The following is a 26,560-nucleotide window of genomic DNA, read 5'->3' on the forward strand; positions in this document are numbered from 1 at the left end:
GCCCGCATTCGCTGCCCGTAGGCATAGCACCCATATAACGGGCAGTCGAATCTATAAGAATAGGGGTATCTGGCCATTCGCAGCATCGCTCTGTACAAGCCCCTCAACACAACACATTCTCGATGACCCTGTGTTCCATGAGGGGGGCACGGGTGGCCCAGTCGTCTAAGGCGCCGCGATTCGCTGTGCAGAGTTTCGCCCCTTGGGAACGCCAGAAACCTATGATTGTGGGTTCGATTCCTGGTTCGCCCCGATTATGTTTCTAGGTTTGTCAGCACTATACCCATGGTCGTTGGTTTCTACGAAGTGGTAAACGTCGGATACCTGCATGACTTCGGGCTTTCCTCTCACATTATTCTGAAACGCCGTGATATAACTGGAATACTGTTAAAAGCGGCGTTAAACCCAACTCACTCACTCACTCACTGTGTTCCATGAAGACTTCTGTGTTTCTTGTCGTGTGTTTAGTATCCCTCTGCAGCTCGAGGATTGTTTGAAGTCTGTTTGCAAGACGTAACACCTACCATTTGAAACCATTATCATAGTGGATCGTTGTGTATTCACTTTCATCTTGAACAAACGCCACTCCTGACCTAGATGTAAGATCAAACACAGAAAGGTCTGGTAAAAATAAGCTTCGATATCGGATAGACCTCGGTCATCAGTTTTATATACTTCTAACCCTTTTTCATGATTCTACATTTGTAGATAAAGCATATATGGTTTCACCATAAACAACAGGGCAGAAGAAAGTATACACAATGTTATATGGTAGCTAATTATAAAACAAGAAATGGTTATTCGATGGTGACGTATTTGAAAGAGGTCTCATAGTTGTGTTTTGGACCCTAGGTTTGCGCTAATTATAAAACATGAAATGGTTATTCGATGGTGACGTGTTTGAAACATGTCTCATAGTTGTGTTTTGGACCCTAGGTTTGCAGTGTTCGGCGACTGTTTTCAGCCTGGTGATATTTTGATAACGTTTGTTATTTTGGGGCCAAATCCATTTTTCGAGTGTATACTTTCTTTACTCGTCAGTTTATGTTCATTGAAAAAATGTATCCACACATTACAGATAATTGTTTAAATGTTCGTTGCTGTGTTTAATTCCAGACGGTAGATGGACACTATTTCTCAATGGTGAGAGCCGCCATCGAGGTGTCATGGACAAAGTGTTACAAGCTGTTCCATTGGGCGGCGAATTCGTTCTCGGCCAATCATCACGTCCGAAGGATAAAGTGTTGTTTAACGTGACATACGGACTAGATGGCGATCTAGCGCATTTGAACATTTGGGACTACATCATGAAAGAGCCGGAGCTAAAGCAAATAATCAAGTCGTGCAAGTTCATGTACTGTGGCAATGCTGTTCAGTGGGTCGAGTTCAGAAGCGGCACGAGGGGAGCCATGAAGATGCGGTGGCCGTCCGGTGTCCTCAGTAAGTACATGCGTGTAAGGGGAATGAACTTCTAGGCAGTAGTGTATGTCTCTGAACTTGTGAACAAGGGTATTCAGGGACCTACCTTTTCGTGACTACACTGAGGCTTGCATTATTCACACCAAAAACAATCGACCCTGGAATAACTGAATGAAGATCCTTGTTCTGGACTTTGGGATCAAATAAATGTTTTTGTATGCGCTGCATATATAAATTCGTTAAATTCAAAACATCATGATGAATAATCAGTCTCCATATCTGCCGAATTCGACTCCATTGGTCGGAACAGTGATTAACATCATGTCAAGGGATCACTGGAACTTTGTGATGACACCAGGTGTTCGCAAAAAAATTATTTCAATGTTCAGGCTAATTACTGGTACTCACTAAATTAATTTATCTTCATATAACCGACTTCTTTAATAATATTTGAATGTTGTCAGTTAAGAATTAAAGACATTGGGTGCGCTATGATAAATCGTTTAGTAAAGCACAATAGGAATTTGTTTTGTATGATTTAAAGGTATTGTTGCTTACAAAATGTCATTAGGTACATATTGATACTAAAATCCACCGTCAGTAATCCAAACTGGACTGGAATGTTAACACTACGTATTGCGTGGATTAGAGCATGGTTATGTCAAATAACAACCGGTAGCTGTGCTCTTAAGCTGCATGCAAATTATTGAATATTATAACATGTTTTGGGGTAAAAGAACCCCATAGAGTTCCTACGTATATCTCCTGTGAGATCATGCACACGCAGAATATAATCGATGAGAGCAGACCATAACAATGGAAGCATGTGGAGCCAAAAGAGTTCTACTATCATCATTGGATACTATAAAGCATGCTATTACAGCTATAATTATATACCTCGACGGATCACAATATGTTGACATGGCCTCCTTTAAAACTAAAGTGTAATCCCTTTACTTTCTTAGATAAAGCACTTTTGTTTGAAACCTAATTAACTTGAAGCTTCGGAGCCTTAAACATATATGTTGAAATATCAGTAGTTCGAGATAAGCAGTGTAATAATGATTTATGACAATACCACAGTGTCTTTACATGTCTTTCGAGCCCATTGTATTTAGCTTTCAAGAAAACGGGATCCATTTAACGAGACCACATATCGAGTTATCCGTACTTCGAGACTACTGGAATGCTCTTATTAAACGAAAGTTCCATTTGGGATTCTGTTTGGGCCATACAGATCGTATCGATATGTCGAGTTACTAAGTGAGTGAATGAGTATAGTTTTATAGTTTTACCATGCTTAAAGCAATTGTACATGTGGTGAATCGAACTCGGGCCTTTGGCGTCACAAGCGAACGACTTCACCACTGGGCCACCCCACCGCCATTCGAGCAAATGAAGAACGCCATAACCAGAATTGACTATATATATATAAAAAAGCGACTGTTGGTGTATCGTAAAAATATAACTCCTTGTATATCAAACGTATTCTTATATCAAAGCTCTCCTTTGTCCTTTCTACTCCGACTTGACGAGATTCGACTATATGTTGGCTTGCACTTAAGCCCCTCGTGTTCTGTTGCAACTGCCGTGTACGTCATCATCTGATCGACATCCCGACGACGTCGCTCTTCTCCCTCAGTCAGACCAAAGAACCTTTGATATGATCTGTTAGTTTCACATCTGAGTCACGGATCAATCAGTTAAAATCGAACCATTTTATTGATCCTCTGCTGAAATGCAGACAGCAAGATGCAGCCAGACTTTGTACTGAACGTGGGACCCGAGAAATGAATTCCCAATACTGATGTCATGCCCTCAAGGCTTGAGCTTAATGTATCGCGATTTTAGCGTGAAGATACATGTTACATTTATGATTTATGATCAAGTTGAGCATGCTTCTGTCATGATATGTACAAATTAAGATGGAATGTCACATTCATTCCAGAGTAAAAATATAAGTTTCCTTAAAGATGTCAAAGTAATATATCATCGGATCAGATGATTTTTCCTAGCCCTTGCCGCATGGGTAAATAAACCATTTGAAGGTCAGAGGGTCCGATAAATGTGGGTTTATTGTAAACTAGAAACTCTGCTGGCTCCGAAAAAGAGTTGTGAGACTGTCTTCATTTTGCCATGCCGTCTCCCAACCATTGAATTTCTTTTTTAATTTTTATACGAATCATGGTTGACCTTTTCAAACGTCATCTTATATAGACAGATTGGTCATCCTGTTAAAAAGAAACATGCTTTTATTCTGGCCCTGTGAGGCATATATCTGCGGAAGTCTCTGCAAGAACCCACGAAGTTATGAAACATGAAATTCTGACCGAAATGCATATTTGCTTGAAGATGTGCCCACTAATAACACTGCTGCATCACAGACAACATATTTGTATTATATGTAGCGTTTGCACTTGGGTAAGGAAGTTTTAATCTAAATTTCTCTGATGATATGATCTACAGTCAACATTTTTATGTGTTCTTTATTTCATAGACCCATCAAAGGGTAAGGTTAATAAAGGTGGGTATCGGCATGATCACAAAAGAGGATTTATCTGACTTATTTATCTGATTTCTCAAACTTCAAAAGTGTTTAGGACAAAGGAAGAGTGGAGCTACAGCTCGCTCAACTCGCTTTCTAGAAAAATAACAATGTTTTAAGCTACATCACATGAAGATAATTATTGGAATAAATAATCCATTCTTTTTTTGCAGCTGGTGAGTGCTTCACAGAGAAGATTGCCGCTGAAACATGTGACAATTTCTGCAGCGACCTCATTGGTAAGCATGTGTGTGCTCTGTGCTCGTTGTATATCATCACCACCCTGGGGAATCCCGGGCTGGGACTGAGGGGCCTCAAGTTCCCCTAGTTAGTCATAAGAGTCAAGTTAATGAGAATCGGGTGGCCACAAGGTATAACCTGGCTTCTCGTATGTTGTCGTTCACAGCATTGTTCATTTCGCATGCTGCTCGCTTATTTACGTATTGTGCATGATAGATAAGGATTCTAATGCCTCAGCAAGAGGGTGACACCAGTTGTATATTCGCCATTTGAAAGATGATTAACAGAGTTACCCGGTCACCAGAAGAGAACCACATGGTCTTTATGTCAGTTGACATATGTCAGTTGACATAATCATTTACATATGTATGTGATAGAAGTACCGTTACTCATTACTGACTAAACACGCGAGTAATACGTTCTGTTACATTATGATATATATTCGTTGAGGTGAGTACATGAATACACTCAACAGACCAGATATTAATTGAAGGTCATTTCATCTGAAGGTGAATTCACCTGACATTCATATGGTGGTTACTGACCATTGCTTGAGAGACGTTTGACGATGGTTTGATCAGTGTTATACAGTTACAACAAAGCGTGACAACATTATGTAGGAGGGAGCCATGCGATGCAAGCCCAAGACGTCTACCGCTTTGTTGAAACCCACGAGCACTGTAACGGTGCTGACAGCCCAAAGATTATAACAGGGGCGCCTCTAATAGGGTCATTTAGGTGCAGCGATCACCAATATTAGTAATGAAAATATGCCTTTTGTGGTCCCAACTACTACTACTACTACTACTACTACTACTACTACTACTACTACTACTACATGGTACCCGTGAAGATCCGTGTAGAATAGGCCTTCAGCAACCCATGCTTGTCGGAACAGGCGACTTTGCTTGTCATAACAGGCGACTAACGGGATCAGATGGTCACACTCGCTGACCTGGTGCATGTCATCGTATCCTAATTGCGTAGATCGATGCTCAAGATATTATTCACTGGATTGTCTGGTCCAGACTCAATTATTTACAGACCGCCGTCATATAGCGGAAATATTGCTGAGTGCGTCGTTAAACAACAAACAAACAAACTACTACATGGTATTGGGAGTATAGCTTTGAAACCTGTTGTTCCGACCCACTGATATTGGGATATGTGCATATTTGTACACAAGGCACTGTCAGCAATATATGGAACCCCGTTTATGCCATTAGAAGAACTATATCTGATATTGGCGTATATAACTATATCCATATCATTAACTGATAGAGCCACAAACAAATATTTTCTTATTTCTTGACATTCATTTTAGTATGCACATTATGGAAGTGGGAACAATAGTTGACAAAATCAACTGAAGTAATAAGGGTGCCCGGGGTGATGCTGTCAGGGTTGTTATGGCGCCAACTTTCTCTGGAACTCTCTTGCAATCGAAAGTTTTAATATGTTGAATGAATTGGGCCTATCTGGGCAAAGGACAAAGAGATGGTTTCTGACTTAAAGAACTCCAATCGTAGGAGTGAATGACCCGTCCTCCTTCTCTGTAACTAACTTTGATCCTCTTGAAGCTGTCTATTGCCACATATGCGGAGTAGTCAATCTTCTTTCGGAAATAGAAAACCAGATTGAAAGTAGTGGATAATTCTTTCAATTGGAGTAGACATAGAAAAAAATGTGAAAATCTTCAAGCACATGTCAAGGAACAATGGAAGTACTCTGTGATCAAGGTGGTAAAATACACAAGTAATTCCCTGCAAATTGATCCCAACAGCAAATCACGTTTTCAATTTCAATGACACATTTCTATCATGTGATTGAAATAGATTTTTTCCAAAGACAAGGTCGATTACTTAATTATTCACGAGTAAAGGGCAGCCCGTTATCCATTACGATCGGATCTCTCTAGAAAATGTGCAGGTTTCTGGATACAGAGCTTGCTGCTGCAACCATCATGCCAGGGAACACGATCAGCTTGCGGCCCTGGCGGTCCAGCCACGGAGAGGATGCACGCAAGAAACTTGTAAATTGAACTTATGAAGCATGCCATCATTCGAGTTCTGGCAGGAATGACGATATAGATCAGAAACTTCTGGTGATTACCGTTCTTCTGCCCGCCTTTAGTTCTCTTTACGACCATTCCTATCGGAGGTCTTGTCTCGTGGAACTAGCATCCTCCACATAATCTCACTTCTTCCTCTAGTTTATGCTTGCAGTTTTATCCGCCAGTGTTGCATTTAGAAACTTTCGTGCCGTTTGAAATGAGATATTGTTTCAGATCGACTGCTGTCTTGATGGTAAAAGTTTGCTATGAAATATGATCGCGTTGAGTTACTAAGCTGAAGAACTCATTAATCCCATTCTGCCGTGGTAATGCATCTTTCTCAAATGATTGTTTTTACGCAGTTTAGAGAGGTGGTGCCAATTAAAGAGGTTTTATAGGATTTGAGACCTGTCATTTGTTGCAAATTCGGAATTGAAGAAGTAGGTTTCTAGAATAATGAACTTAATCTTAAGATTAGTTTATGCTGTTTTGTTATGACACCAAACGCAGATATTCTACACGTTTGTATTTCATCATATTTTGAGTAACACCAATGACCGATATATGGCAAGCCGGGGTGTTATAACGAGGGTGATCTTATTCCTGTTCTATGAAGTAGTGGATGGAACTACGCACAGTGCTTTGACATCGAAAAGCAAAATGTCAACTTATAAAAACCGAAGTTCTATCGATCTGTCCTTAGTTTCACACAAGTGAAATGCCAATATTAGACCTAAGTATTCGACTTAAACGATGTTTTGAGTTATTTGAGTTCGGGTTAACTTCATGTTATATCAGTACAGTTTCCCAGCAGAGCAACGAACGTTAAAGCGGTAAGGTGTTTAGGGCATTAAAGTGCTGACTACAAATGATTTGAAATTCATTCTCTAAAATTCACATCAAGCTAAAAAGTTATTCTACAAACAAAGTTTCCCAAGAAGGCTCTAAACATTCCAAACTGCTAACTTAGTTTGTGTTCGCAAGAAATTCAATCGTCTCTTGGAGAATTTATTTTGCACAGTGCAGTAAGGTAATCCCCGTCCTGTGCTATTTCGTTTCATCGAGATCTCCTCGACAGTTGGGGAGATGTGCGAATTTGTCTGGTCAAGAATTCAACGCTCAATGATTGAATTTCAGTTAGAAGTTTATCTATGTATATAAAATTGCAATTTGATCAGTTCCCGCAACGCATGTACATACAAGTAAAGTGGAATAAAGATGAAAAGTGCAGTTTAACAGATACAGTCCCTGTTGTTAATTGATTCGCACACCGTGGCGACAAACGCGTTCTTGCTGGCGGAACGGGGTTATCCGGCTGAATAGGATAGTAAACGTTTCCATTCCTTCACGTTCAAACACTGATCTTGTCAATCCGTTGAAACTGCATTCGATTAAACCCTACATCTAACAGTTCTGCAAACAGAATTAATATTTTGACCACACTTTTCAATTTGGTTTGTCAATAAAGAGTCAATTTGCAAAGGAAATCGACACACATAATATGGGTTTGGTGAAGTATCGGACACACACAACGAATACGCACAGGTTATGTCACTGCGATCATTGTTAATCTGTAGTTGAGATAATACGAAGGAAACGAAAGATGACATTTTTGCAACTATATTGGCTATTTATGCTTCCGCTGTCTGGAGCAAATAGGCATTCATATGGAGTAGATTTAGCAACGGACAATCAGCAGAATGATTCATAAGTAGTAACGCTACATGTAATATTCGCCTGAGTGTGAAATTATTTATCGATGACTGTCGATATATGTGACTGATGTATAACGGTAATATCATAGAGACATTAGTTCCTAATAATGTCTGGCCTGGTTGGAAAGTCGCTAATAATATATATATTACACCCAATCCATACAAGACAATATACAATTAACTGGTGTGCGTTAAATGGAATTATGTTTTGTTTGTGCTGTTTTAGCTTAATTTTGCCTAATATTGTAAATACAAGCGACAAAAAAACAACAAAAGAAATTATTATTGAAAGCAGAGTCCATGGTACGATTACGACTATAGCATAAGCATGTGTTTATGAATAACTATCACATAGTGATGATACCAGGTGTTCGCGAAAAGGCGAGCGTATCCTGCCCCGCCTGCCCCACACCTGTCACAAACACATGCAAGAGAAAGTCAGATGTTCACTTGGATACAAAACAACATATGGTACAAGTCAAACGAAGGAATTACATCAGACATCTTTGTCACTGATGCGTCAAGTTTGGAAATATCCTCCACATGGCATGTCTACGATAAAACGTTATAGGTAGCCTTGTGGTTAGAATGGTCGACGTCGAAAATCCGGGTTCGATTCCTAAATGGGTTTATTATGTGAAGTCCATTTCTGGTATCCTCCACTTTGATACTGCTGAAATATTGCAAAAGAAGCTAAAAGCGGCGTCAAACTATACTCACTCACTCACTCACTGTAAATTATAACATATCAAGGATGTATTCTTTGACAAAATATTTACTTTTCATATGTGGATTCTGAATGGTTTGTCGTGTTTTCAAGGGACAAGTCTTTGTACAGCGACTATGCTTGTCGTAAGAGGTGGCAAAAGGGATCGGGTGGTCAGACTCGCTGACTTGGTTGGTGCTTGTCATCGATCCCAGTTGCGTGGATCGATGCTCATGATGTCAATCACTGGATTGTGTGGTCCAGACTCGATTATTTACAGACCGCCGTCATATAGCTGGAATATTGATGAGTGCGGTGTTAAACAACTAACAAACAAACAAACAAACAAAACAAAGAGGCACAGATCACCATGCTGTTTAGGGCGCTTGGAGGTTTTTCACATTGATCCGAGTACGGCGTTAATCAACAAACAAAACGAAAAACAATTGTGCAAGTTAAGGAAAAGGAAAGAGGGGTCTTCTTGTAGGATACTTATTTGATACCGTCATGTATGAGCAAGCTCAAAGGTAATGGTCACTGGGAGATTTCATGTCAAACCAGGTCCATTTGTGCCGGGTGGATGATTGGTATATATTAACATCTAGAGAGTATTTCAACCTACTCGACTCCAAATGGATGACTGAAGCGTATTCTTGCAGCTCTGATAATCTTCTCCATCATTTATGGAGCACCATCTTCATGTGCCTAATGGGCTGTGCAAAGAAAATGTTGATCCAGATAAGAAGAGGCTTTGAAACTGGGTCGCGACCTTTCATGATCAGTTGCTGGGCTCTCAAGAGAATGAAGGTTCGGTGAATGGCAGTCCTAGGTCGTTTTCATTCAAATGTGTCTACTCTCCTTGATTTAATGATGTCTGTAAATTTATCAATTAATGACTACATATTTTTAAGGAAACGATTTCTTTGTTTCACACTGAGCACAACATGCTATGTGGCGTACTCGTCTTATAATATAAAACATCTACGCCAGAGAATTACCAGTCTTGATTATCCGCCGAAACGGGGGCACGGGTGGCCCAGTCGTCTAAGGCGCCGCGATTCGCTGTGCAGAGTTGCGTCCCTTGGGCACGCCAGAAACCTATGATAGTGGGATCGAATCCCGTTTCGGCCCGATTATGTTTCTAGGTTTGTCAGCATCATACCCGTGCTCGTGGGTTTAACCGAAGTGGTAAACGTCGGAGACCTGCATCACTTCGGGCTTTCCTCCCACATTAAGCTGACACGCCGCGATATAACTGGAATAATGTTAAAAGCGGCGCTAAACCCAACTCACTCCCTATCTGCCGAAACAGATTCCATTTGGCGTAAACGGCAAAACAACAGTGGACATTATATGAATAGATCACTGAAAAGCAGTGATGACACCAGGTGTTCGCTAAGAGGTAAACATGCCCTGTCCTACCGTTAGCACCCACACCTCACACAATCTGCATAATGTTCGTTGACTGATGCCGCACTGGAGCACTCCTTCAAGTCAATGGTGCTGTTTCAAGGTTCCTATGTAGTTGCCTCTCGTTATCAGAAGTCCTTTGTTTCTTGGTGACCTTGTGGCTCAAAGTACACATGCGCACTTATATTTTCCCATATGTTGTAACCTGGGTTACTCCATAACAAATTGATTTCAGATTTTCTTGTCTTTAGTGGATAATGTATTGTGTCAAACGATGATAGATCTTACGATTTTAAAAATCGTTTTCTTAGCACCTTGGTGGGGAAGCGTTTTGTCCCTGGGGTAATGTTTAAACTGATTATATCAATATGTGGAGGACAATCTGACGCATCGGTGTTGGAAGATGTGCCCCATGCGGTCCCTGTCTAGACCATGTGTTCCCGTGTTCCCGTGTTCCCGTATTCTTTTCTGGTCAACAGCTGGCGTGCCTGGTCAACAACTGGCTTTCCTGGTCAACAACTGGCTTTCCTGGCCAACGACTGGCTTACCTCTGAGTCTTCTGTGGCGGATATCGCCGGAAGGGCAAGGTGCGCTAGCCTTTTCGCGGATCATGTACTTGTCATGACTGCAGCACGGTCCTGGGGTTGATGACTGATATAATTTACATTCAAATTCCGTTTCTGGAGAAAACTTTGTGAAAAGTTTAGATTTGTAAACTGTTTCGTCCTTTCGTTAAGCAGGAAAAACACCTTTAGAGAATACAGGAAATACCAACCCACGCATTTTAATGTGTTGATCTTTGCTGTGATCGGCCAATTGAAATTTGAATTGCTTGTTACGGACTAACAGCCGGACATTACCAGATTTCTAATTATATGTGATTTGGAATTCTTTTCTATATGTTTACATTTATCAATGAGATCATTTGCAAGATCCCGGATGGATGTGGGAAGAGTCCTGTAGTTTCCGGTTCTATGTATGCCCTTATCAAACACATGTTTGCCAGTAACATATAAATATTAAACGTGATCGCCAGAGAATAGTCTCAATTATCTGCCTAAACAGATTCCTTTGGCGCAAACGGCAAAATAGTGGTGAAATTATATAATTGGATCACTCAAAATCAGTGATGACACCAAGTTTTCGCGAATGTTTACAGTTTTATAAACGGCGGCCAAGGTCGAATTCCAATGGCTTTATATTTGAAATTCGTATGAACGATGACGGTTGTGGGTAGATTTTAGAAAGTGGTTCGTTAGCCGATATTCTCATAGAAGAGACTTGAGCGATTCGACACAAACTTGCTGAGACTGACCATTTGATCGCGCTTTATCTTCCTGTAACAAAATTTATATAGGTGTTGACCGTTCCGCTATTTGTCGTGACTCCGCTCCTGAAATAAGCATATGACAAATACAAGGGTGAGCTATAACGCCCCTAATGATGTACACTCTGATCTCAAATGAGGGCAGCCGTGAGATACCCTCTAGAAAGTATACACATACAAAACAGGGAGACTCGTTCAACCCGCCGCAGTTCTGTTAGGATCAGACTGAAGTGCTTTGTTGCCATTGTGATTCTGATCGAGAGTTCCACGCACAGTGTCACTTGATAATATAAAGATTAATAACGGCGGTGAAACCCTTCACCTGTAAATACTCTCGGTGTCATGAGTGATGCACTTTGAAACAACATGTGCCATGATTCGCGTGTTCGTGTGGAATTGTGTCTCAATTCCTGACATTGCAGATTACCATTTCTGCCACGACTCGCCAATACCGTGACAACAAACACTATTCGGTTTCCCTGACATCGACTATTTGCAAAGATTCTTCTAACATTATCAGCGTGTTTTCAATTATGATTTAATACAAATGAAAATAAGTAAGCTATAGTCTTAAATCAAACACATGCAACGCTTCTAAGGTCGTCGAATATATACTCACCGCCAAAAGAAACGCGAATACCATACATGTTGGTAATTATATGAAGACCTATATTCAAGCGATATTAGATTGGCTCGATGCACAATGAACATACTGGTATGTTGTGTGAACCGGTGCTCATGAACGTATCACATGTGACGTCATAGATCCATTTATCTCGTGCAGGATTAGCGTGTACAGTTTGGAAATCACGTGCCGCATATCGTGATAGGAATAACGACACTCTGCGGAAACGCTTGACTGATTGTAAGTTTTGTCATACAGTGGTAGCCATTGGAAACATATCTGCTTAACCTACATATGTCTATATATGTTTCTATGGTTCACGTTTCTTTTGCGGTGAGTATACACATATATAACATTATTCTAAAATGAAAGTTAATGAAAGTTGTTAATACATGTCCTCCAGAACAGTTCAGAGACAATATGCAGATTGTTTTAGAATGAATATTCTTCAGACAATTGTTTGGCAGACAATGTAACAAAACAGTCTTGTAATTTCTTCTAATAAATGACATTTCAATTCCCTTGGGAATATATGACTTTAAGAAAAAACAGATAACGACATTTCCCGCTTTGTTTGTTGACAATTGAAAACATCAGTTCGTTTTTTTAAAATAATGTTCCTTATCTTTAGGTGGTTTATCTTTGAACACGCAAAACCATCGATCACGGCAAACAAACGTATACCGACACGACTACGCCGAAAGATTTCTTTGATCTTTGCCATCGTAAACACGAATGTATTGCCATCTTGAGAGGATAACATGGTGTAGAGCAAAGAGACACAGTGTAAACTAGGCCTGTGATACAACACATTTAAAGCTTTTTTGTTCGAACGCGGATGTCATACAATTTTTAGAAAGTTAAAATTATGTGGCAAGTTTGCAGAGTTTTTGTCAAAGTGATGTTATGTGTTTGGGTTGCTACTTTGATGTTTTTGGCAATAATTCCACCCACAAAGGAACACCACCACTGCATGCTGTCCCTTCACAGGTGGTACAATGATCCAAACGAATCGATCGTGTGTATTGATTTGTTAACTGACTCTGTTCAATGTGAGACTGGCGTTCTCTTTTTCCAAACGGGAATTGACGTCATCGTAGCTCTTGGGTAAATGAGAAGGCATTGAAACATTTTTTATTTAGAGAACATTATGTTCTGCACTCGTTGACTTACTTCCTTACTCATGTTAGATTACATTGTATTAAAGTATCAAAATATTAAAATATCAATGGATTTTATGGATTTTGATAAAGAACAATACAAGGCATGCCTCGATACAATGGTATTATAGAAGAGCACTTATAGACTCACACGGAAAGATTGGACAAGCTGATATAATATCATATCTATTGATCGTCTCATTCTGATCAAGTTCAAAAGGCACCTGTTATGGCATATTCAGAGTGGGATAAGCTATGAACATTCATTAGGTGAACTTTCAATAAAGTATAATTCGACTTGATATGTTTATAAAAGTTGGTATAAAGTACAATACCTTCACGTACACGTTATTTTTTTAGTGTAGAGTCAAAGGAAAAAATAAAATAAATGACGTCATCCAGTGCTCAATACGTAATATATTTTAAAAGGTTGTTGGTTGGTTGGTTTGTTGTTTAACGCCGCACTCAGCAATATTACAGCTATATGACGGCGGTCTGTAAATAATCGAGTCTGGACCAGACAATCCAGTGTTTAATATCATGAGCATCGATCCACGCAATTGGGATCGATGACATGCATCAACCAAGTCAGCGAGCTGACCACCCGATCCCGTTAGTTGGAATATTACTGAGTTTGGGCACTTGGATGTTTTTTCACATTGGTCCTACTTGCTGGACAAGTTATGACACGTGGATCCTGGGCAGACAGGGAATGCTTTTGTAAACTATATATGTCACGTGTTACTTTAGGTCTTCCAGCTTATGTTTATCGCTCGATGGCTTCCTCTATTCATGCCTGTCGCCTTGTCTCTCCAGGTGCCCAGTGTAACAGAGAAACGGTGGAGAACATCGAGTGGACGAGGACGAAGGCGGAGAACAACATCAGCATCGTGTGCCCAGGGCAGGAGGCAGCGGAACAGAAGAACCTCACTGTGGGTAGGTAGTATGCTTGGCCCATTGCTCAATGATGGTCCCATGAAGCGGTTGATCAGACTCCGTACCCCATGTTTGCCGAAAACAGAATTCTTGATTGGATGATGTTTAACGCCACAGGTAGCAATTTTCCAGATATAACCCAACGACCTGGAACAAAGAAACCAATTACTGACAGCATGATTTGTTTTTGTTTTGCTTGTTGTTTAACACCGCACTCAGCAATATTCCAGCTGTATGACGGCGGTCTGTAAATAATCAAGTCTAGGCCAGGAAAATCCAGTGATTGACATCACGTGCATCGATCTGCGCAATTAGGATACGATGACATGGATCAATCATGTCAGCGAGTCTGACCACCCGATCCTGTCGCCTCTCCCGTTAGTCGCCTCTCACAACAAGCATGGGTTGCTGAAGACCTATTCTAACCCATGTCTTCACGGGCCTGAGCAACAACTCACGCAATCACACAGTCTGTCCACTGGATCACCATTGTAGTTAGTATTTACGATAAGCATGAGGTACTCAGGGCCTATCTGACCTAGGACCATCGATGGATATCGAGTTATCCGTGGTTCAAGTTAATGATGCACTATGGTCCTATCCTGACCCTGGCCCATTTTCAGTTTCTAGTGTTCCGCAGTTCCACGTTTCATTGTTTCATGACGTTCATGTTTCTAAATATATGAGACCCAAAATTGTACATACCGTATTCAACGTAATAAGCGCCCCGCTCTTATAAGCGCCCACGGCGATATTTCCTAATATATTGGCTAGCGAACAATCCCAATTAGCACCCTTTCCGATTGATCAATGTACACAAGAATTATTTGTTCGCGTATAATACGCACTCATGTGTTATATGCAATTTTAATTATGGGCAATTAAATTCTGGAAAAATATATCTGCCGTATATAAACATTTCAGGCTGTCAGCATAAACCAAGAAATTTACCATTCAACTCTGTTGTTTTTTTACCAAAATGATATTCTAATAACAGCCCCCTATTTCTAATTTTGAAAGCGCCGTGGGCGCTTATTACGTCGAATCCGGTAAATCCAGGTACTCGTACACAAAAAGACCCCAGCACAACGACAATAGTAACTCAGTACTATAACAGTATGACGATAGGAGTATTGATGACATACCTTTGCAGAAAGAGGCCCAGAGCACGTGTAGCTTCGTGGAATGGTAATGGTATAACCCTACAGTCGAGGGATGCTGTGAGAGATGGTTTGGGCATGTAAGCCTATTGATAAAGTGACTCTACGTATGAAGAACTGTCTGGTGCAGATAAACTGGAGTGGACACTTGCATTGAAAAAGTACAGCGCATCCAGCACAATCAGGTACTCAAGTTCGCACAGCCGTCTCTAAACCACATGTTACTGGGCAGACAAAGATGAAAGAAGAAGCTCGGGGGAGAGCAAGGCAAAGAGAGATCCAATTCAAATTATGGAATGATGCACACATAATCTGAAGAAAACGAAACGTATTGTATTTCTGTACATGTATTTATGTTATGTTCAGTTAGTGGGCGGAACGCTAATGAAACAGTTTGTAGATTTCCTATTTCAAGTTACTTTCCATTTTGGAAAACCAAGGTAACTCTGGGTTCCGTTTTGTAGCGCTACGACCTTCGTGAGTCGATGAGAGGTAGGCTCGTAGTACTGGGGCTGCTTCTTGAAGCAAGGCCAAGTCCTATACATGTTCCAGAACAGGTATACATGTAGTTCTAGTCTTTGAGTGGCATAAATAATTGCTATATATGAGAGAGAATTTATGGATGTCAACTTCTTTGTTTTGAGGAAAACAACGTTTCGAAGTATATACCCCTTTATTAGGTGATGATGCTAGGATGCAGATGGCATATATATGTACGTGTTAAAACAACAAGGGTAATAACTTTGTGTTCCTCATAAGAACGCAGTTGGACATCCATACATTCTCTCTCTTGGGTATAGGTCTGCCGGATAAGGGAGTGTTGTTGGAGCGAATTCTGGATACAGATTTCCATGCAGCAGACCTGGAAGCTCTCGTTACTGAGTGCGGATATGAAATTGGATCAGAAATATTGGAATCTGGCGATCTTGTTCCACAAAGCATTATAAGACTCGGTCGTACTTTCATACGCTTAACATGGACTTCCAATAGCTATGACGCTTTGTGAAGCCCTGACCAGCAAACCAGGGTGTATCATGGTTCAGTCGATTCTAATCAATGTTTTCATTATGATAACCAAATCTGGCGAGTAAATACCAGTGTCTGTATATACAACACGTCTATTGATGAGATGCAAATCACTATCGGCTTGCCAGTGCTTACATCCTAAGCCTTCTTCATCATGCTCGGAAAAGTCTGTTTCGTACTCTGTAGTGATTCAGCACATCGTCCCGGTCAATGTGTTCGTGGTCAATGGGGTTCATCCTGAAATATTTACCGGTGTTTTATGTGCAAGTTGAGGGGTCACGCTAACTGATCGACCAGACACAACAAGCTTACGGTGGAGACGAGCACGAGCATTCGGAATCTGATTAGTCCGTGCAGGGCACTGATTAAATGCCACAGATCTTTATATTGTATTGGTGTGTGTCGACGCGAAAGGTCATAAGCAAATTTACTTCCAGATGTTTTAGTCTGTGATAGCACAGCTGTTTCTTGAAGATCCGGAAAAACATGTTCACGTTTCCTCTTTAAGTACATGTAACCTTTGCAAAATAGTTGGTTGGTTGGTTGGTTTGTTGTTTAACGCCGCACTCCAGATATTCCAGCTATATGACGGCGGTCTGTAAATAATCGAGTCTGGACCAGACAATCCAGTGATTGATATCATGAACATCGATCCACGCAATTTGGATCGATGACATGTATCAACCAAGTCAGCGAGCCTGACCACCCGATCCCGTTACTCGCCTTTTACGACAAGCATAGTCACCTTTTACGGCAAGCATGGGTTGCTGAAGACCTATTCTAACCCGGAATCTTCACGGGGCTTTTCCAAATAGAAGACTATATATTTGCCTGAAGACCTGCAATAAAACATACATACTTACATGGCACATGGCGAAATTGTTTTTTTAATAATTATATTGATGCGTAAAATACTCTATTTCATTCGATTGTAATATGATTTGATTAACGTATGTTATAAAAAGAAATGAAGTAACTTTATTCACAACCATCTTTATCCTGTCATAATAACATTGCAATGAATTTGTGTCAAATTTAACTTAAACATATTTTAATAAACAATAATAGTTTAAGTGAGTGAGTTGGGTTTAGCGCCGCTTTTAACATTATTCCAGTTATATCGCGGCGTGTCAGCTTAATGTGGGAGGAAAGCCCGAAGTGATGCAGGTCTCCGACGTTAACCACTTCGGAGAAACCCACGAGCACGGGCATGGTGCTGACAAACCTAGAGACATAATCGGGGAGAACCGGGATTCGAACCCAAAATCATAGGTTTCTGGCGTGATCAAGGGACGCAACTCTGCACAGCGAATCGCAGCGCCTTTGACGACTGGGCCACTCGTGCCCCCTAAAAGTTTAAGAATACGAACAGTAATTATTCGAAACTATCATATTATCTATTTAAAAAGGTCATGTTAGCCACCAACAATCTTCTCTCAGAAGAACAGAAAATTATACATTCACGGTTTTATATCAGACCCTTAATTTCCATCTAACCCATATAATAGGAAAAGATTACGTATATAATTTTCCCAGTTTTTCCTTACTTCCAAAGGAACATTCTGTCGATATACCAAAAATTACATCCGAGCAGAAAATTATATACCCATTGATCTTGCTAACGGTTTCAAGACACCAAGGTATTTTCCCCAGAGTTGATTAGCGGTTCTGTTCCGACCGTCTGTAGAAGGCAAAACTGAACAGACTAGGTATGGTGATGTATATTATGATCAGCCACAGACACCTTCCCACCAAATACAATGGTGCCGTCCTTCCTACAGAGGACCAGACCAGCCGTGGTTAACGATGAAACAGTTTCCTGTGTCCTCATCAGCCACAATGCGCATTTGGAGGATCAGCAAATAACACGCACATTCACAACCATGCTCTATAAAGAATTCCAGAGTTACTTATCGATTGAGGCGAAACCCTTTTGACTTCCATCATCCTGTTACGACACCTATCTGCTATACCGGTTGGCAGCAGGCAGTCATTGAAAGCCTCGACTGGAGGAGGGAGCGGAGAGGATTTCTCCAATGGTTTCATGCTTATCTCTATAGGCTGCTGAGGATGACAGTTCCAGTTGTCACCTTTGATGGATCGGGGATGTAAATAACTCATATCCTCTCTCTGACCTTGTGTGAGTGACGTGACCTTGCTGCTAGCCCGGCAACTAATAAACTATTATCTGGCCAAGTTTTCAGCGTTTGATGCCTGTCTAGACAAAATCAGAAGGTCTTTCTCTGATGGTAGAACCCCCTCTCATCATTGCAACTTCAAGCATCTTTAAGAGATTCCTGTACATGAAAATAACATTAAAGCTGTGTGTGGTATAACGGCGTGACTTTGGCTTATCTCAAATGTACATTTGTGTTAATCATTGCACTGCAGAAAAAGACATCAAAAGTTACTTGAAGTTTATAAACGTGATCAGCAAGCCACCGAGGGGGGAAAGTGATTTAAAGTTGGAAAAAAATCAACCATTACTCACGATTAATGTGTTTATGAATAAAACTATTGGATAATGATTTAAATGCTGTTTATACGAGCTCACGTCAGGGTTATAAAAGAGCCTGTCTGGGAGAAAACATGAATACTTTGTTTCTTGGGCAAAGGCGAGAGAGATGAAGACTTTACATAAGGGTCCGTGTCGTAGCCCATTAGATAAGTAATGTAAATTAACTATTAAAGGTTCCTCTAATTCAGATCGTATTTGAATACATGAATTTTCTCTGATTTCTTTGAATAAGAATTTTAGAAGCAATTGGAATACATTGACTTATTTTTTGTTATATTGGTGCAATGTCCTAACGTCCCTGTAACTATCATGAAACAGTGTATTAAATCATGCTCCAAGAGCTGTGGGGCTAGCGGTAAGGGCAAGGTGTTCGCTCGTCGGGGCGATGACCCGGGTGCAGTAATGCACATGGACGCAATGTTTGAAGTCCTTTGTTGGTGTGTACCACAACACTATAATTAGACGCGTAGGACATAATCACCTACTCTATTCTGTATTCCTGGCAGATGCTAGGTCAATTGCCCAGTGCTACTCTTCATCACTGAACCCCAACACGACTTGGCTAAAGGACAAGGCTCTTTTGGTCAGTCTGCAGTTTGATTTAATTCACTTATAAGACTCACTTTGCTTGATAACTCAATTTCATTATTTCGTTAGTCAGTAGTTAAATATTACCATTACTACATATTTTTTTTTAAATAAAGAGACAAAAGCCTTTCCCAGAGTCTAAGGGATCATGCCCTAGAGTCTAAGGGATCATAACCTAGAGTCTAAGGGATCATAACCTAGAGTCTAAGGGATCATAACCTAGAGTCTAAGGCATCATAACCTAGAGGCTAAGGGATCATAACCGAGGGTCTAAGGCATCATAACCTAGAGTCTAAGGCATCATAACCTAGAGTCTAAGGGATCATAACCGAGGGTCTAAGGGATCATAACCTAGAGTCTAAGGGATCATAACCTAGAGTCTAAGGCATCATAACCTAGAGTCTAAGGGATCATAACCGAGGGTCTAAGGCATCATAACCTAGAGTCTAAGGCATCATAACCTAGAGTCTAAGGCATCATATCTGGTGGTCTAAGGCATCATAACTAGGGATCTAAGAGGTCTTAACCGAAGGTCTAAGAATCTCCAATTGCAGTCCTTGGTGTGTTATCCCATTACATTTTGAGGGGGTTTCACCAAACAGACAAATATCTATGACCCACTATCCAATTAGTGCTAATGGTATTTATTGTCGCTTTTGCTTCAAACGCAATATATGCGTAGAGACGAGGGAATATCTTGCATACAATGTAAAATTCTTTGAGCGTCGGTAATATGTTTTATTAAGAATATTTCAGTTGAAGTTATTTGAATCTACTTTTTCCTGAGAGGTCTCCTTTGGACCCCCAGTACCCGATGTTGGCAGAAAGAGACCCATAACATTGGGGATCGGGTGGTCGGGGGCGCTGACTTGGAAGATGCATGACATCGTATCCAAATTGCGTAGATCGATGCTCAGGAGGTCAAACACTGAACTGTATTGTCCTCACTTAATTTTTTTACAGACCGACGTCATATAGCTGGAATATTGCTGGGTGCGTCGTTAAACAACACACAAAATCATACGGACAGGCTTAGGTATAACCTTCCTTTTCCAACACGTGACACAACATACTACTGTCAGCGTAATTGTTTGTGGGAAGGACCACCGTCATGTAGCTGGTATATTGCTGTGTGCGGCGTTCAAGAACGTAAAAACAAACAATAATTAGATTTACCTCAATGCGTAACACCAAGAATCTATAGCCTGGCTGCTTTAGTGTAGCTTTTAACCCCAACGACATGGATCTTTGCGCACACCAACAAGCAGCTGTTCACCTATAGGGGCTCACCTGCAGCAGTTCACCAACGGCAGTTCACCTACAGCGGTTCACCTACAGCTGTTCACCTACAGGGGCTCACCTGCAGTGGTTCACCTACCCGCCTGTGTACACATGGCCTTACCCCCTCACACCAATAACTCACTCTTTCAGACTACGCGACAAGAGCCTGTCAGCTCCAAGAGAACGACAACAACGGCATCTGGGACATCCCCCACATCGATGACTGCATCTCGGAAGACCTCATGGACCTCAAAACAGAGGTATTCATTTTGGGCTCTATTGTCGGGGCATCCTGGCGTTCTCCCGTAATCGTTATTTACTGTCATGATACTTTCATGCTTACCGTCATAAATACCATCTCTTAAATATGAATTTGAGTTGAAACCTTTAAGGGACAAACATTTTAGAAACATTTGTCGATAACGCGAACTGTTCTGGCAACCTCACCAACTGTGATGTGCAACTGAAATGCCGGGCAAAAAAATATTGTGTTAGATCAAAAAATTACAAACGTTATCAATACGTTACTAGGCCGAAAACAGTCGCCGAAACACTGGAATCTTAAGGTCCAAAACATAACTATGATATCCGTATCAAATATACATCACCATCGATTAACCATTTTTTGTTTGTTTCAGTCACCATCAAACATGGGTGTATACTTTATCGTGCCCGGCACTTTATTCCTGATGTGTTTTGCTTATTAATGAATAATGCCAATAATTGTTAAACTCATCCATCAGGTTAGGATGATGCCAATTCACATTGTGACGTTAATTGTATTAATCATTCTGCTTTTGTAAGTGCAGAGGTAGCTGATGATAATGTTGAAGAATATGCTAGTAGAGTATATTCTTGTTTGTGAGTTTGATTTAATATTGCTGTTGCTGATTGATGAAAAGTCTGCGTCTTACAAAAATGTATTCTTGGTAATTACTTTGCCGATGATGATGATGATGATGATGATGATGATGATTCCAGTTCAATGAATTCACCACATCTGGCATCAATGAGATGTCTGTGCTGGAACTGGCGTTTAAGCTGTTGAACCACACTGAGGACCACACGTATCTCAACCCCATTGATATCGCCACCGTCATCGACCTCATCGAGATCCTCGTCAAGACACAGGTCAGTTGTACTCAGTTACTCAACAAGAAGTATTCTGTCAATCAGAGATTTCTTCTCTAATACACATGGCTGGTGTACTGGGTTTGTCCGCTCGATGCACTACTTCCGCTCTTTGCGGATACTCGTCAGCACCCATGTACCTTGTACTGGTGATCCCCTCCCAGTGCGGATTCTCGTCAACACATATGGTATACCACCTCCCCTTTGTCCGAATACTCGTCAAAACACATGTATCTTGTACTGGCCATGCCCTCCCAGTGCGGATGCTCGTCAGCACATATGCTCTTGTATTTGCTTGTTTATCGTCTCAAGTCAGCCTTTCAAATATTTAAGTTAAACTTGTATGTGTGTCACTATTATCGACACGATTATTATCATAAAACAATCACATCGACAACAATGGTTATGCTGTCACGATTGATGTTAAGACTGTAGTATTTTCCCTACTCCCTGTAAATAGTATCTCACAGAGGAATATATTCCTTTCTTGATAACCGGGGGAACAGGTGGCTTAGTCGTCTAAAGCGGCGCAATTCGCTGTGCAGAGTTGTGTCCCTTTGGTGTGACAGAATCATATGACCGTTCGTTCGAATCCTAGATTTGTCAGACCATACCCACTGGTTTCCCAAGTGGAATGCATCTAGGACCAGCATCACTTTAGACTCCTCATTTGAACTTGGACACAGATACACTTGTGATTAAGCATGGTATTCCCCTTTGCCTTGACAGGGAGTGACCCCTCGGACAATCACCTGGCGGGAGGGAGGGTCAACATATGCCCGTACCGACGAGATCTACCCCACGTTTGACCAAACACAGACCTTCTGCCAGGTACTTAACCGCCAGCATGGTACCGTTTTGTAACGACACAGCCTCCATATAGACATAGCAACGTTGCAATGGAGTTTTGATTGATTTTGGTTTGATTTGTTGTTAAACACCGCACTCAGCAATATTCCAGCTATATGGCGGCAGTCTGTAAATAATCGAGTCTGGACCAGACAATCCAGTGATTAATATCATGAGCATCGACCCACGCAATTGGGATCGATGACATGCATCAACCAAGTCAGCGAGCCTGACCACCCGATCCCGTTAGTCGCCTATTACGACAAGCATTGTCACCTTTTACGGCAAGCATGGGTTGCTGAAGACCTATTCTACCCCGGAATCTTCACGGGTCTGCAATGGAGTTAATGTTTGTAGGTTTACATCATAGTTTACTACTCAAAAGAAGTTAAGGATCACCCGATTTTTCATATTACTGTAGTTAATCTGCCGCATGACAAATTAGCAATTGTATTATGAAAGAATCGGGGAGGGAGAATATACAAGAATCAAGTGTTCTTTAATTTCTTTTGAATGAAATATATTTAATCTACATCAGCCATTAATTTGTGACCTGGTCTTGAGGAGACAAACAGTGTTTGGTTGTATGCCTTCGGGTACGATGGCACACCAACACAGCCAGGGCATATCTCTGTCCAGATTGTCACCCATTTAATTATATTCTCCCATACAGATCCGGGACGATTAGGTCACCAGTTGAAACAATGGGTGTATTATGCATTTCGTTAGGTCTATTGAGACATAATATTAACGATGAGTTTTTCAACGGCGCCCTTCTCATTCTCTGATGCTTCTCTAGCGATATATTTTAAATACACGACCCTCATGATGTATTTTCAAACCTCCAGGAGACATCCTAATTTTACAAGGCAATCACAATAGTAGGGCACCCAAATGAGAAAAGCGGTTGGCTCGAAAGAAAGATGGTGCTCTGGAACAATTTGCAATTCTCGTTTCGTTCAGAATGAAGGTTTCATGGGAATAATAGGTTACCAAATATCTGTTTAGGAATCTACTTGTTTGTCTTTTAACTGTACCTCCATGGAGGCACCCGGCAGAACAGATCGGCAGCGGCCCATGCTTTTGGTGAGAGCTGACTAACGTTAGTCAGAGGTGTACATCATTTGATAACGATATCTTATGTAAAAAAAACAGCAATACATATCTTCACATTAGATGATGATTAGATTTGTTCTGCACAATGTTAACTTCTCGATAAGCTTCCACGTCAGGACCGACCATTTGGGTGGGGTGGGGAGTTAAAATAATAATAATAAAAAAAATTATTCCAGAAAAACACTGAATTAATTTATTTCATTTGCCTCCGGGACATTTACGTCCTGTAAAAATACGTTGTGAAACAAATATATAATTGTTCAGCTCCTCCTTTCAGAATAAAAAAACAGATATTCTGTTTTCTGACAAAATATCGGGATTACGAAGGGTTATGTTCTTGTATCAAACTGACTTTACGAAACCCCTTTTTCGCACGCACGCACACACACACACGCACGCAAACGCACACGCACACATACACACGTCATAATCTTTACATGCACAACTCCTGTCTTAGCGTTGAATGATTTCCATTTCGTTTATCTAGATCTTGGCAACAGTAGTGGACAATCTTCTCAACTCCAAAAATGAGAAAGGCTGGAACGCTACACAGCCTTCCGGTGTTGAAGGTGATAACCTTATGAATGTCATGCATGATTTTGCTGACGTCATCTCGCGAAGTCTCGTCTTCCACGTGATCGACGGAATCAAGCCCTACAGGGAGGCGTTTATTCGAGTTTTCAAGAATAATATAGGTAAGGTGCCTTAAGTGTAGTTTAAAGACTGTAGGTTCTTGAATTTACGCTTCCGCTTCATTTGTCTTCTTTTTCGTGAGAGAGTGAGTTAAAAGTCCGGTCGAACATATTTCAGCTATATTTTGACTTCTTCCTGTGAGAGATGGGTGTGTGTGTGTCGGGTAGCCAAGTGGTTAAAGCGTTTGCTAATCACGCCCGACACCCGGGTTCGATTACCGACATGGGTAAATTGTGTGAAGCCCATTTCTGATATCCTCCGCCGTGATATTGCTGAAATATTGCTAAAAGTGGCGTAAATCCATACTCACGCACTCTTCCTGTGAGATGAATACATTTCACAGTTTTGTGTTTTTGCTTTTGCTTTGTTTTAATTTTACTTTATGCGCATACTTAAGAGTTTACCCCGCTTTTAACAATAATGCAGCTATACAAGGGGAGGAGACACCAGACAACGGTTATAAACATTATCCCGATGTGGGGAATCGAACCAGGGTTTTCGGCGTGGCGAGCGACCACTCTAGAATACCCCTAGTCTGACTACATGTTCGTAAAGTGTTGTTTAGTTCCAATGCTAATATAAATACAAATACGCAAACATGTTTTTATAATATTGAAACGGCTTCAAAGGCCTGACAATGTCTGTGTCATACGATCAATGAACAGTGAACATGAGGTGAGGTGAGGTGAGGTGAGGTGAGGTGAGGTGAGGTGGGGTGGGGTGGGATGGGGTGAGGTGAGGTGAGGTGAGGTGAGGTGAGGTGAGGTGAGGTTTAACGTCGCGTTCCGAGATGTTTGCACTCGTATAGCAAAGTAAATGCTCGCGAGTGTGTGTGTCTATGTGTGTGGATGCTTGTACTAGTCTTGACCAATTCCTGTTTTATAGCCCGAGTTTGTTACCACAAACCAGGGGACCCTTTCAGTTTGTTTTAAAAAAGCCTCTATTTGTATTATCAATATGAACATCCTCACCAGAAACAAAATCAATGATAATAAATGGGTGAGATTTAGGCGAAATTGGGTTCAACGTCGCGTCCAAGATTATTGCACTTATATAGCGACGTGCATGCACATGTGTATGTGTGTGTGGCTCCTTGCACTGCCGATTCATAGTGCTAGCTCACTGAGATACCATGTCACAGTTAACACGAATACCCACTCATAAACAGTATTTTGACTCCGAGCCGACCAGTCCTTGTTTCAGCTCCAGAGGGGTTAACAACAAGTACCGTGTTTTAACGTATGTGAACCCCAGACCTTCCGCTCTCCGGGCGGACGCTCTACCACTAGACCACGGAGGCTGTTGATTATAAATGGCACCCAAAGGCTAAGTAAAACATATATAGATGAAACAACAAATGCTGAATGGTAATGAAAGATGTTACACTACACAAAACAGCGACAAAACGAATGTATTGAACTGGTGCTTGTGAAATAGTTCGCCGCCGCAGGCAATGTTTGGCACACTTATTCGCATTCGGTTCGCAGTTGTTTTAATTACCATCCATGATCGATTAAAATGCAACATAGTTCCTTTGAAATTTAGAAAATGCTTCAATAAGTTTCTGGTCCATATTCGCTGATATTTTTTTTGACCAATAAGAAAGTTAAAAAGTCCTTTTACCCCGAACTCACAAAGACATGACACTACATTCGGGCTTTCTACCTTGTCATTATGTATTCTGATCATCTAAGACCTTGTAAAACCACTAAAAGTGTCCACCAAATAAACATCTGCATCCACAACTGGATTTCCTCCCATATTAAGCTGACACGCCGGGATATGACTGGAGTACTGTTAAAAGTGGCGTTAAGCTCACTCATTTCACCTTCATGCGTATGTATACATTAAAAACCGTATATTCCAGTACATGGCAGATAATTTAAGAATTTGAAAAAGAAACAGATGTCTTGAACGACAGGTGAAGTAAATTATTAATGGAATGTAATGGTATCGTGGAAACATCTAATGTTACGTCAATCATAGTCATTTAACACGTCATTTGTTCAGACAGTATCGATGGCTTTCCTTTTCCGTTCCTCTTGGGCCATCAACATATCTT

General features: G+C 40.9%; 1 protein-coding gene across 2 annotated transcripts in view; it reads left to right on the forward strand.

Annotated features, from left to right (window-relative positions):
- LOC139467418 (cadherin EGF LAG seven-pass G-type receptor 1-like) overlaps positions 1 to 26,560 on the forward strand; it is a 131,205-nt gene that overhangs the window by 55,254 nt on the left and 49,391 nt on the right. For both annotated transcript variants that reach the window (XM_071248978.1, XM_071248979.1), the window contains exons 5-11: positions 1,117 to 1,440; positions 4,138 to 4,203; positions 14,017 to 14,136; positions 20,860 to 20,969; positions 21,691 to 21,840; positions 22,570 to 22,671; positions 24,293 to 24,500. In XM_071248978.1, the coding sequence (XP_071105079.1) occupies positions 1,117 to 1,440; positions 4,138 to 4,203; positions 14,017 to 14,136; positions 20,860 to 20,969; positions 21,691 to 21,840; positions 22,570 to 22,671; positions 24,293 to 24,500 (1,080 nt within the window). The remainder of the gene's footprint in view (positions 1 to 1,116; positions 1,441 to 4,137; positions 4,204 to 14,016; positions 14,137 to 20,859; positions 20,970 to 21,690; positions 21,841 to 22,569; positions 22,672 to 24,292; positions 24,501 to 26,560) is intronic.

This window comes from Haliotis cracherodii, unplaced genomic scaffold (genome assembly GCF_022045235.1).
Source record: "Haliotis cracherodii isolate W230 unplaced genomic scaffold, xgHalCrac1.p SCAF_2, whole genome shotgun sequence".
Lineage (NCBI taxonomy): Eukaryota > Metazoa > Mollusca > Gastropoda > Lepetellida > Haliotidae > Haliotis > Haliotis cracherodii.